This window comes from Chroicocephalus ridibundus, chromosome 1 (genome assembly GCF_963924245.1).
Source record: "Chroicocephalus ridibundus chromosome 1, bChrRid1.1, whole genome shotgun sequence".
NCBI classification, from domain to species: Eukaryota; Metazoa; Chordata; class Aves; order Charadriiformes; family Laridae; genus Chroicocephalus; species Chroicocephalus ridibundus.
In genome coordinates this window covers 58,575,997-58,589,618 of record NC_086284.1, presented here as the reverse complement: position 1 = coordinate 58,589,618, position 13,622 = coordinate 58,575,997, and the positions used below count along the sequence as shown (strand labels likewise).

The 13,622-nt window shown below is 38.8% G+C and overlaps 1 protein-coding gene across 1 annotated transcript in view; it reads right to left on the bottom strand.

Annotated features, from left to right (window-relative positions):
• Positions 1-13,622, bottom strand: part of GPC6 (glypican 6) — a 777,821-nt gene that overhangs the window by 194,306 nt on the left and 569,893 nt on the right. The window contains exon 4 of the mRNA XM_063336315.1: positions 12,116-12,281. Within this exon, the coding sequence (XP_063192385.1) occupies positions 12,116-12,281 (166 nt within the window). The remainder of the gene's footprint in view (positions 1-12,115; positions 12,282-13,622) is intronic.

Here is a 13,622-nt window from a genome sequence, read left to right as displayed (position 1 = left end):
AGACCTTCATGTATTGTTCACTGCCATATTTCTATTACTAAATTTTTCACATTAGCTAAAGTTCCACCATGCTGTCCCTCCCAATTTCAATATGAGTAAATTATTAAGCTTTTTAAAAATCTTTTATAGAATCATAGAATGGTTCGGGTTGGCAGGGACCTTAAAGATCATCTAGTTCCACCCCCCCTGCCATGGGCAGGGACACCTCCCACTAGACCAGGCTGCTCAAAGCCCCATCCAGCCTGGCCTTGAACACTTCCAGGGATGGGGCAGCCACAGCTTCCCTGGGCAACCTGTTCCAGTGCCTCACCACCCTGACAGTAAAGAATTTGTTCCTAATTTCTTCTTATATAAAAGTTTGATCACAACTGAAATGTCACAGGCTTCTTATAAAGGTGCCAACTTATCATTACCGTAGTTTTGCTTCCTTGTAATTTTTTTTAACATTAATTTATATATACACTCTTCAAAACACGCATCAGTCAGACAACTACTTTTTATATGTATTTCTCTGGCAGCTGCATTTGAACAAAACAGATATAATATACACATATCAATAAAAGATTGAAGAATACTGGAAGAATATGTTAACTGTATAAGGAGAAGACAGTATAACTAAATATTATGAATGCATGCAAAACTGTCTAATAATTTAAAAGCGATTTATCTGAGTGCAGTCAATGTGCTAAAATGAGAATGTCAGTCATTACTGTCTGGAATAGAAGATTTCCATATTACTAAAATATGTTTTCAGCCATCAGCATAGCTTGGAGCAGCCAACTCGCATGCCTCCCACAGAAAGGTTTTCCTGACAGAAAATCTCCTAGGATAACGTAGAAAGGAAATACAACCATTTCATTTTCTAATTGGTATGAAAAACTAACCAAAGAGTAAGTGCAGCAAAAGAGCAGAACTTGATTTAGAGTATGTTTCCAGCACTGCAGATATCAGCAAAGTTTCAACTAACAAAATATTCATGGATTCATTTTTAGTTTGTCATAAGAAATACATAAACCCCTTCTTTTGAGTGTATAAATGAAACACAAATCACAAACTGTAGCTATGTGTGCCAGAACTGTCAATCTTATCCTACAGCAGAGACAGTCTATCCTGTTTATCAGCTTCCTTTAACCAATGTATTAAAATAAGGATGCTGAAGTACAACTAAATGTCAGTGGGTATGATCCTACATCTTTTATTAGAGGAGTGAAATCTACCGGAAGAGTTTCTGTACCTCTTAATCCATGAAATTCAAGTTAGCAACTTGTGAGTGCTCTATGTTTTATTGGCTCATGCTCAGGATAACTTCTTGCCTTTTTGGCAGCGTCCGTTTACTGTGGCACATCATTTGGTTTAGTGATGGGTTTCATCTCATCCTACAGTTAAGCTAAATGCGAGACACTGTTGTAACCTGCATACTGAAAGTGAAGACTGACCTTCATCTCATTTCACAACGTCATAGTGATACACAAAACTTGGTTGAAAAATTTGATTCTCTTTTGAGGTCAGCAATAAATATCCAATGGAACCAAAATGGCATTCTTTATTTTTCAAGCTGATATTTTTCTCCTACATAGTTATCTCTATTTTAAGAGTGAGCAAGACAAGACAGATAGAAAAGTTCTTTACTGCTGCTGTAAATTGAAGTGTGATATTATGAAGGTGAGTTCCTCCTGACATGGAAAGTTCAGTATATGCTTCTGGTGGCTAAATGAAAAATACATGTCATGGGATTTTAGACTCCCATAGGTTAACTTGCAATATAAATGACATTAAGGGATGTTGAATGTTATATTACAGGGCAGGCGACACTGAGTAACTCAGAGAAATACGAAATATAAGAGCTGAGTTTTTCATATTACCTTCATATTACCTTCTAAACACATCAGAATCTCCCAAATGCATCAGAACACTTTTAGATTCCACTGTTGCAAAAATGCTCAATGAATTTTGGCCATACCAGTTCCGTTGTAGCACTCTGGGCCACACTAGTTCTTTTGACTATAGAAATGGTAAGACTTTCTGTTAGTAAGGCAGAGAGAAAGGAGGGAAAAAATGTTTTTCACAATAATGCCTGCATCTGAAAAAAAAATTATTTACAAGAAGAAAGGGAGAGTTGACATATTGCAAGAAGGGAATAGTTAAGGCCCTTGCCAGAAATAAATAATTATTTCCTGAATCTTTTGGGTTTTTTTTTTTACTAAAATTCTGATCTCTCTAATGGTTTTAAGTTTTCGCTCCACTAAAGCTGGCACTGATAAGGGGTACTGTGTAGGGATCTTTAGCATAGTCTCTTTGCCAAGTCATGAGAAATTTGTAGCTTAGTCAAACACTCTGCACCCTTTTTTATCAGCTTATCCTTAAAAAGTCTTTCTGAAATGCGAATGTTGACTGAGTCTAAACAAAATTATATATTTGGAGCTTTTTGGCAATATGGGGTCATTTCTGTATGACTCATAAAAGACCTGCATAAGCAGTTAAAAAGTAAAGAAAATTTAGTGATTTAGACTGAGATTGTCTACACATTTTAATTCTTTTACTGAGTTTTGCGTTGAGTTTTTATTCTTCAAGAAACGTCAAATTGAAACTTGCTCTGAAATTCAAGGACTGAAAAAGCATAAGGAAATGATACTAAGAAACCCCCAAGTGTCTCATTAATAGAATTTGGCAGATTATGTACAACCCCAAATCTCTTTTTTTCTGTATTGTTCATGTACAGCATTAAGATTTATGTGTAAGGAGAAATCAAGGCTGGTTGCCAACACTACTTTGTTTCTATATGTCAAAAAAAAAATATGTGCAGTTTCCTTTTAAGGTCATGGGACAAGATCAGAAAAAGATAATATACTACCTGAGACATTATCATAAACGGATTAGCCTTCATCAGGCACTGGCTCAAAATTATAATACAAAGCAAATCGATGTCAATTTTGCTTTGACATCATTGCAGTAAGGGATTTGTACCTATCACCTTTTATTGATATTGTATAATAACCTCAGCAAAGTATTTTCACGTATAACCAAGTGCTTTGATAGTAGTAAGATAGGAAGGTTTCTTGCTGTAGAACGAGTTTGCTTGAAATTACATGCATCTCCCCATTACATTTACCTGAATAATGGAGAATATAATTTGACACACAGAGAGCATTTGTGTCTAATATGAAGTTTAGAGAATCTGAAATAGTTTGTAAATCAATCTATCAGAAAGAACAGATCATTTAAAATATTACACAGTTTCCAGTTCTACTTTCAGTGCGTGAAAACTGATCCTTATTTATGCAGTTTTCTAAAACAGGTGCAGATTCCAAGACAAAATATTTTAAAAGTATAAAATGGTGTCACAGTGCAACAAAATACTTTTCTCAGACATGTGGTCTTAAATACAGCTGAATACAAGCAGAAATAAAATGCAGAAAAATGGACACAGAGACAAAAGTTGAAGCATAACCCTCAGTAGTCCTCTGAGCAAAATTCAAATTATTGCATCATTATGTTTTCCTTTAAAAATAGGGGTGTCTGCAAAACATAAAATTCAGTTCATCTGAGATTTTTCGATACTGACCAAGCCAAAAGGTGAGGTAACTGAAGATATGGTTATCGAGATAACATAGCTTTCATGCGTCCTAGTGTAATACAACATTGCCTCAATTGAATACAGCCAAAGTAGCAAGTTAAACTAATTAAAATGATATTTAACCACTCCTGCTTGCAACATTTGAAACAAAGAGATTTGAAAGGAATCTCTTTACATTCTTCAATCAATGCACATTAGAGGTTAACCAAACTTTTCTTAAAGTGGACTTCTTTTTATTTCTGTTTGGGAAAAATGAAAAAAGTCACACGTTCTTCATTTGGATTTGTACTCCTTGCAAAAATAACTGCATTGAAATAGTTCTTTCAGGTAACTGAACCGTAAGAGCATGGCGAAATTTGGGAGTCTGGTTGTGTACTCCATTCACCTCCTTATTTCATGTAACGGAGAGACTGGGTGCCCCAAACCCTCCAAACCAGAAGGGAAACCAGACCAGGCAAGAGGCACAACATTTTTTGCAGCTGGTCCCTGGCTTGTGAAACAAGGAGATCAGCACAGTGAAGTGCCTGAGGGATGCCCCTAGAGGTAAACGGAGATCCAGCCCCACATAAGCACAATTAATTGAGAGATTAATTCCTCCATTGAAAACACTTTTGAGGTGTCAATATATGTGGTAACCTAGGACAGACAGAGCAGTACTGTTTACTGCACTCCTGGAAGGAAGAAGTTCCTTGAGAGAGCATAGCTGTGGACTTGGAAAAGTACAAAATAATAGTACTTGATTCATGTAGTATTTGAGTAATAAATAACATATTGTCCTGTTTCTAGACATGTCTCATTTAACACCCCTCTGTTCATTCGTAGCATTTTGAAGGGCAGTGTCAAAACAACTTCCCCAGCACTTCCCTTGAATGTAAATACAGAGAAATTTGCTATTCTACGCAACTTCCAAACTACGCTCGTGTGTACTAGCCAGTCATTTCACTTTAATGTAAAACGACACGAAGGAATTGGAGATGAGGAGTGAAGATGGAACTGAAAAGTCATCATTTGGGTCCAATAGTTTCATTATAAAATCTTTTAAACTCTTTTTGACAATGCTGATCAGCCTTGCTATTTTCCAAAGATGCTGTAGCATCTAAATGCTGCGGTCAGCTTGTGGCTCTGTTGTGCCAGGTGAAAATGCCAAGTATGTGGCTCTCATAGCACTTCAAGTTATGAGAAGCAAATGCAGAAATCATACTGTTTGAGACTATTGTGTATGGATGGCAAAGGTAGAATTCTAGAATTGCTGAATTTGATTCTGTGTTTGTAACTGTGATATGTTTCACGTGCACTGTCATTCTATCCTTAACAAAACTGGCATAGTTACTCACCATACTTCATTTCCACAAGTCATGCCAAAGCTCAGGAGCCCAAGAAGCTTGCTGCTATCATTCAATGAAGCATCTGCATCTTCAGAAATCCACAGCCCCTCTTCAGGAGCTGCAGTTTTCAAGAGTCACCCTGCGTGAAGCCATTAGCATCCTTCCAAGATGCATCCTCCTAGTAACGAGCTGCTGTTCCTGTCAGCGAACAGCAAGATCAGGCCAGATGAGTCCCAACCCTCTTGAGCCAGTAACTGGAGCAGGAGATCCCCATAGTCCCACAAAAGGGAACCTCCTTCTTCAGTGGCACATCCTAAAGAAAATATACAGGGCAATGGATGCTGCAAGCTGCTTGCAAGAAACTCTGTTGCCCCAGGGGGAGGCACCGAGATTTAGCAGGGTAAGTAGAGTTTAAGCAGGCAAGTGCAAGCTATTTACATGCTGCTGGCAATCCAACAACTTCAGAGAGCTTCTCTCAGGCTGAAGTCATTGCCATCTGAGGAATTACAAGCCCAGGTTGTGTATTCTTTATACTTCTGAGGGAAGAGAAACAGTAGGGAACGAGCAAATACAGTTCCCCTCTTCTACAAGTTATTTTGCTCAATGATGATGATGATCCCTTTATTTCAGGGATGCTCCTACATACTTTGACTAAGCATTAGCCATCAGTCCTTCATACCATATTTAAGACGTAGGCGGTGATTCTACTGTTTCTCTAAAACAAAGGGAAAATATGGAATCATGGAGGCTACTGCTTATTAGAGAATTTTAAAATTTTAGTACTGTAATCTTTTAATTAGGTATTGTCAAGTTGGGTTCACCATTCATTTGTGCAACTACGTATGTTTATCCTGAACTGCCATAATTGCGATAAATCTGTTTTTTAATAGCACTGCAAATTCCTTCAAGTAAGCTACCTATGCATTGTGGAGACTGGTGGGCCTGAAGCACTCTAAAGATTTTTGCAAAAGAACATTGGATTTACATCCACAAATCTGGTCATTCTTAACTTCTGAGCAACTGAATTTGCAGTTGTATCACACAATAGAGTACTCTATCCATTTTCCCTTGGTTTTGTGAAACATAAGCTAAAGTGGGAAAAAATAATTCTAACCTATAGATTCTATTTTTTCATGTATAATCAGAATTGGGCCCCACAGCCCATAGAGCCATCTATGAAACCCTGCCACTTTAACTAAGGGAATAGAGATTGGTGTATAACAATAGCTACTACAGTCTGTACGGACAAGAGATTTAAAGAAAATATTACTTCTCCAAACTCTGGACGCACTGAAGTTTCTCCAAGAAATGAGTAGAAAAGATGAAAAGCATTAGGTTAAGATATTTTTCCCTGTTGTCATTCTGACGGGTTGCAAAGATGGTTTCACTAGAGGCATCAAGATGCATTTCATTCAGGAAGAAAGCAAGAAAGAATTAATTTAACCTGAACAATTAAATGTTCGCTAAGTTGCCACTAACTGAAAATAAGGCTTTATATACAGGTTTTGATTTTTAGGTTGCCTTAACTATGAATGCTGTCAGTTTTCATATGAGCACAAGATACACCTTATGAAATTTTAGTGTTTGCATTCAAGTACCCATTTTATGCTCGTCAATCCAAAATTCAGGAATCTCTACCAGAAACTCTGGATTTGAAGTAATGGCACCCCAGGTCTGCAGGAACCTTCTGCAGTGCCTCCATGGAGGGAATAATATCACTTTTTCTCCCAGAGTCCTTAAGAGAGGCTAACATATAATAAATATCACAGCATATTTTCATATAACGATTAAGGAGGAGGGTGGCGGAGGGAAGAAATTCAAGTGCCAGGTAACCGAGGTTGCTAAAATCCCTGTTCTTAGCTCTCACTTACCGTGATCAAGCATGAGCAAGATTTTTGCCTACTGAGAGTTACAACAGATTGCCAGCCTTTGGTCTGTAGTGTGTAAGGGTAAACAGAAGTGACAGATGCTGTACACTGCAGAGAAAGAAGGGGCAAAAAACACAATCTGTTTTTAATGTTATCTCAATACACTTCAGAGGTTCCCTATTTTCATGAACCTAAGATGTAGCTGCCTACACAGATAAGGCTGTGTTTATTTACAGTAGCTGTAGACACAGGAACAAGAAAAACGTAAAGGATTCCTATTACAGCCATAGACTGATTTTTCCATGAACCAAAGTGAGTCTTGAAGAGCACAGTTATTCTTGTAATAAGCCAGTGAAAAAAGATAAATCTAGGTGGTCTCTCGAAGCTTTCAAAGGAAAATGTTTATCCTTGTGCTCGCAGAAAACACAGAGACCTGAAGGTTTTTTTAAGCAGTAAATAAAACTGATTGCATATTTTCATTACCCTAAAGCTTTCATTAGGAGTAAGTAGTTACGGTTTTGATGGGGATTTTCACTTAAAATGATTGAGTTGCTATAAGTGAGACTGCACGGTACGCTCTACCTCAAGAGGTCTCCTAAGATAAGTGTCTGAGTCATACTGATGGGAAGAAGAAAGAGGGATTCTTAAAGCACAATAACGAGAAAGTTTATTAGTCATTCAGAGCTGCTGCACTGACAGTAAGTGAAATAATTTCAAGACTGGCAGGAGAAGCTTTTGCCGAAACCCTGCAGATATGATTTTCTCCTGTGGCTGAAGTCTAGCAGGGCGCTGTCAGCAAGAGGTGGCTCTGGTGCGCTGCGCCCGGATGCCAGCTTTGCTGGCCTTGAATACTGCGGTGTGAACACACCACATGCTGATCTGCCTTGCTACACTGCAGAGCTTGTCAAACATTGAATACACTGCTAGCAAAGCCGCTTGCTCTCCAGCCTGAGCAGAAGGACGGCTGTGGACATGAACTAGTGCAGGAGCCCCTTGGCTCCTTTTCCCAGACAGGGATGCGATCCCGAGCCGTCAGAATCATGATCACTCGCACATCTCTCTCACCGCACAACTTCTAAAGTGCTTTCTGCAATCTCCCACCTATTAAAACACAGGACTAAGGTCCAGCTGTGTCTGATTTACCATTGAATAATTCCTAGGAAAAAAAACATTACTTGTAATTTCTGCTGCTATAAATAGCCATGCAGTGGCAAACCTCCATGGACTGCAGCAAAGCAATCCATGGACTCTACTACTACACAGGCACTACACTCGTGTACAGTCTGTCACTAAATACAGCAACAAAGCATTTGTGATTTACTTTAGATGTCCACAAAAAAGCGCAGCTACAGTCATTGCTGTGATTTAAGCAACTACTTGGATTTCCACTCTTCTGTTGTTCCAAATTATTTAAGTAAGGAGTATCACATTTGGCGCACAATCTTGCTTGACATTCAGATTTAGGCAAAACCATCATCTATGTTTTTGTCTCAAGACAGAAGAAAGTTAACTCCAGGACTAAGCGTGAAAGATATTGTGCAAAAAACAAATGGGTTACGGACACTTTGCCATCCTGAATCTCAGAATGAGAGGTACATGCTTATGTGGAAATCATCATTTTGCGGGTGTTCTTTCTGCAGCTGAATGAGGGCACCGAGGGGAAGTGTGGTGCCCATTAAGGGGAGCTCATTCCTCGCCCGACATTCCTGCTTGAGAAAAAGAGCAGTTCAAGGGAATTAAATGATCAGTTGTAGAGAGGGCTAATGTTAGGGAAAGTCAAAGAATCTCAAGGTAGAAACAAGGACTGAAATACGGGGGAGCTAGAGAAAGAGGAGCAACAGTATTGCTAAAATTGAACGTAATTCCCTAAGATAGATGGGGTTTGAGTCTCTGCAAGTGGGAATAGTTTTCTCCATCTCTTCTGTGTTTCCATGACAGAATGAACAGTGGGATCCCTGATCCTTATCGCTGTTAATTGGTATAGCTCCATGGAGAGAAGCGTAATTTTGACTATCTCTGTTACGCCATGAGACAGAGAAAATCCCCTTTTCCCCATTCCACAGAATCAGCCAGGTCCTCCCCGGAGGCAATCTCCTTCCTCAGCAGTTCAGTTCCTCTACTCATTCTTTTTATCTTGCATTTGCTAACTTTGCTTGAGACTGGTGCAAAGGAGATTATGAGGGGTAACTAACAGGCAGCAAAACAGGCATCGGAAGCAAGCTTTGTCAAAATGCACATTTTCAAAGTCAGTGTGGCTGCTTTACTTTAAAATACCTCTTAATTTTTTATACACATACCTGGAAGAAGCATTTATTCATTATAATTTTATTATTATAATGTAATTATTAAAGACTGTCTTTCTTTCTCGGGTAGAATTCTGAGTTTCAGAGGAACTCTGCTAGAATGAGATGTGCTACATTTGGCTTTTATTGTGCAATAATGAAGGCAACAAAACACAAAAAGCCTATAATGAAACGTTACACAAAAAGGACACAGACCTTAAGGTGACACAAACAGGAAAAATATAATAAACCATGTGTCATGCTGCTGCAGCTGTTTCACCTCTTACCAATTTTCACAGTCTATAAAATCTTGGAAAGCACCAGATGTTTAGGGGAAGCTGTCCCACTCTCCCTAGCTTTGAAAGTAGATGCAAGATTTATTAGTGCTATATAAATGCGATTTCAGCCCTGACTTTTATATTTATAAACTTGGTGGAACACGTAGCACACCCTGTTGTCAGAGAGCCCATTTACTTTCCTCTGCTCCTCCTCACTTGTAGATCTTGGGTGTTGCTGGACTATTAGAGTAACTACAGAAAAACACCAGAACACGCAGTCCGAACGACAGCGTTTGCTTAGCCACTGACAAGCACATCTGAGAGTTTTCTCCTAATACCAACTTTTACCGAAACGACCTTGCAATACACAGATTATGAGCTAAGCAAAACTATCTTGTTGAGTATGAATATGCACTAACATTTGGGACTCCTGCCTAGGCAGAGACTGTTAGTGCACAAAATTATCTTCTTTTTTTTTTTTTTTTCTTTTTTCCTAGTGCATGGTTCCTAGTATCAGAACAGGGATAAAAACTGCTCATGCATAATTTCCAATCTTTCATAGCTCAGCGGTGCTGTAAAGTGCTGCCGTTCGTTTTAATTCAGTGAGTAGAAGTTTTGTTGTGTTTAGTACTAAGGGAATTGCATGTGTTATTCGAAAGTCTCTGACAGCTGTCAGAGGCAGAGACAACTTGCCGCGTTTCAATCTTTCATAAAGGGAGGGCTAAGGACCCTCATCTTCAGCACAGATGTTGGAGGCCTCAAAAATGGGATAAAACAGAATACCTTTTGCAAATACAGGAAAATCTCTTATCTGTCCTTTGTTCCCTCCCCATCAAGTTGTACAGGGAAAGTTGTATAGGTAGAAGAAAGAGAAAATATGTCTTGATGTATTTGTACTTTATACTGCCTTGTCATCGCTGACCTGATGGGATAATTTCATAGCAGCCTGCTTTCCTTTAAGGAAGCACACAGTATATTACATAGCATTTAATAAATTAGCCCTGTGTTTAACATAATGTACAAGCTTTCATGCATTTTTTCTTTTCTGAGAGCAGGAACAATCAAAATGTGAAAGACGTCGATGAAGACAAGGGCTTTGCATCAAAGACTCTCAAAGTCTGAATCTGTAGGCATTTCCACACTTTCCAACACACACCTCACCCTGCCCGGCACGCTCACTGAATTTAAACCACCAGAAAAGGAAATCTTCTCTGAAGACCTGAAATCTTACCTTCCAGCTTTCGATTTGAACAGGTGCTTGCCTTAATAAAAACTCTGCTGTTTATTTTGGGTAAAATGTTTTGTTTTTGTTTTTTTTTTCCTAGCCTACGTTATTTTCTTTGATCTGAATTAGTGGCAATTCAGCTCTTGTTTACTCTTTAATGACAAAGGGAGAGTATCTTATGCAATGTCTTTAACAGGTCGGCATTGTTTTCCCATCAACTTTCTGATGATGAACTGGCCTCTTTCACACCAGCAATCTCACGGGTACCCCTCCATATAGCGCTGCTTCCGACGTCAGCTCCTTTAAGCAGTACAAGGGAGTGAGAAGGCATGTTTATTTGCATCATTTGTTTGTAATTTGCATCATTTGTTTGTTATTGTTGTTTGCATTTTTGGCTTATGCTATTTTTATTGCACACTCGATGCTGTTTTTCACTTTTCATCCTCTGATTCATTTTTCATCCTGTTTCCTTCTCCCTATTCATCTTGCACCACCTCTGTGCTGAGTAAAGTGAAAATCCATGAATGAGTCAGAGTCAAGTTTTCAAAGTCACATTGGTCAGTGAGGTTTGAAATGAAGCAAAATGAGATTGCTTGTATTTTGTATTTCCAAAAGTAGAAAATAATATTTCCTTGCTTTGGTTGCAACACAGAGAGCTTTATCCCATGTTTTCCAGCTGCTTTTCTTTTCCTGAAATCCAGGCTAGGCTATGATGCTTATTAATGACTGGTGCAACTACCTGTTTCTGTTCTTTCTATATTATCATCAGCCTTATCTAATTCCTTATCCTATCAGGTGTATCATCAAAAACAACTTGAAGCTCTTATTTCTTGTTAAATATTACTCTTCTGGGACTTTTTTTTTTTTGCTACAGGATATCTGAACAGCTGTTTAAAGGATATTTCTTGCTTGATTTGTTTTTTTTTTTTCTTAGTTTACTTGAGTGAAGAATTATGTGGATAAAACTTTAATAGCAGTTTTCCCGAAATACATATTCTATGCTCCATTCTAACAATTCGATTGCATGTTTGGGATTTTCTATTCAGCAGGATGAAAGGGCGACATTAACATATTTTAATCAAGCACAAGGAATTAATAATTTCTCATGTAAGTAAATTTTAAGTTTTTTTGCCTATATACTACCGGAATTACGAACAGCAGCTGTTATGATTTATGTTGACTGGATGTTATACAATATTACTATCTTCTCAGCTTGCAGGAGCCTAGTTTTCAGTTATAATACATACTATTTCTGCCATGTTAAGCTTGTTATCAAATCCTCAACCAAAGCTTTCTCAACATTTCACGTACCATGTAATAGTTCAGCTCAGAAGCCGTAATACCACACCATTCCTATTGAAATATGAAATACAGAAGGTGACTGGCTCAGTGTGGGAAGAGTTGATTTCTTACTGCAAGCCAGGAAGATGAATTAGAAAGTGAGAGGCATCTGCAGTTGTTTCATTGCGAATATTGACCAACAGTGTCTTCTAACCTCACAAAACTCTGCAGATGTTTGCTATTACCAGCATTTCCTTCCACTAATATTTAAACTCTTCTTACCTATGAACAGATTCCACTCAGTATCCAAATCAGCCTGATTTGCTAGGCAGCCCTTCATTACATTGAGGCAATAGTTGTTGCAAGGTTTCACAGTGGGAAGTCCTCTGCAGTAAGGGCAGTACAACATCTTCATTAACGCCCGGATGCACCCTGGGGTGGGACTGACCTGCAGAGTTTAAGGGGGGGAAAGAAAAAGAAAAAGGAGGAAATCAATCTCCTGTTCCGAGAATTTCGGGATCACTGAGATTATGCCTCTCAAGCAATAAGCGCAGAAGGGGCAATTTGTGAAAAAAGCTCAACCCTTAATAACACCCTCCTATGAGACGAATCGATTCCTGCCAATTATCTTCATTTAGCACAGCCAGCAGCGATTTGCAGGAATGCAAAAATCAACACTCCCCTGCTGATGGCAGTGCTTGCCTCCCCAGCCCTCCCACACAAATTCTACTGGAACGTGAAGGAAAAACATCCAGGGAATCAGCTGGAGTGATCCTGACTGATCCTAACACAGAGCATCTTGAAGAGACCCCACGTTCTTCCTACTCAAGGCAGAACTGCCAGTCACACCGTCACTGGATCAGATTCTCCTCTTTATTAAAGCACAGTAAAGCCAGGATAATCTTGACGATAATTATTCAGAACTGCACCATGACAAAGGGATATTGTCTTGTTTTCAGACAAAAATACCCTTCTGTCTTCTCAGACAATTTTATAAAGAGATCAGACAGGGTTTAGTTTTTGGGTTTTTTTTTTTTTTGGTATGCTTTCAACATCTTGAGTGACAAAAAGCATTATAGACAACAGTCTAATGCATTTCAATTTACGTACCAGTATGGCACAACATGGCTCCACGAGGTGAACTTAAAGCAGCCACTGGAGTCAATGAAAAGACACCCAATGAGTTTAGGATTTCCAGTCAAAGTCATTAACACTGGGCATGGCTGACAGAAGGAATTGGTGTGTAGATATAAACTTTTAGTGACATATGTTACAGTTTGCACTAGCAGGGTATGGGTTTCCTGGGGAGGGAGCACTGTGGTTAGGGAAAGGTTTTTGCATGAGGCTTCTCCATTATTTGTGATGATCCTTCACCTCATCTTTTTAAGTCACCAAAATTCTGGGCATCTATTCAGCAATGTGCCTGCCACTTTCAATGGAGAGAACTAGGTCCTTTTTGGTTCATTTTCTTTATCCCACCTATTGAAGGGTAGGATAAGTCATGTTCTGGAGGACATCCGCTGAACCCTCCATATCTAAATTTAAACTGCACAAATTGGTCACATTTGATAACCATGTGGAGTTCCTTGGGTGAATATGATTTCCCTGACCCTCTCATTTCGTTATTTAATTGTTTCATCTCAGACTTTTAAAATAGTATGTACTATTGTAATGCACATTTTCAGGCCAGAAACTCTGTCTTGGACTAAAAGTGCCTCTTAGATACTCCTTGCAATAGCATCTTGTCATGGTGCAGCGGAGCATAAGTTTCTCATGCAGGAGTGACAAT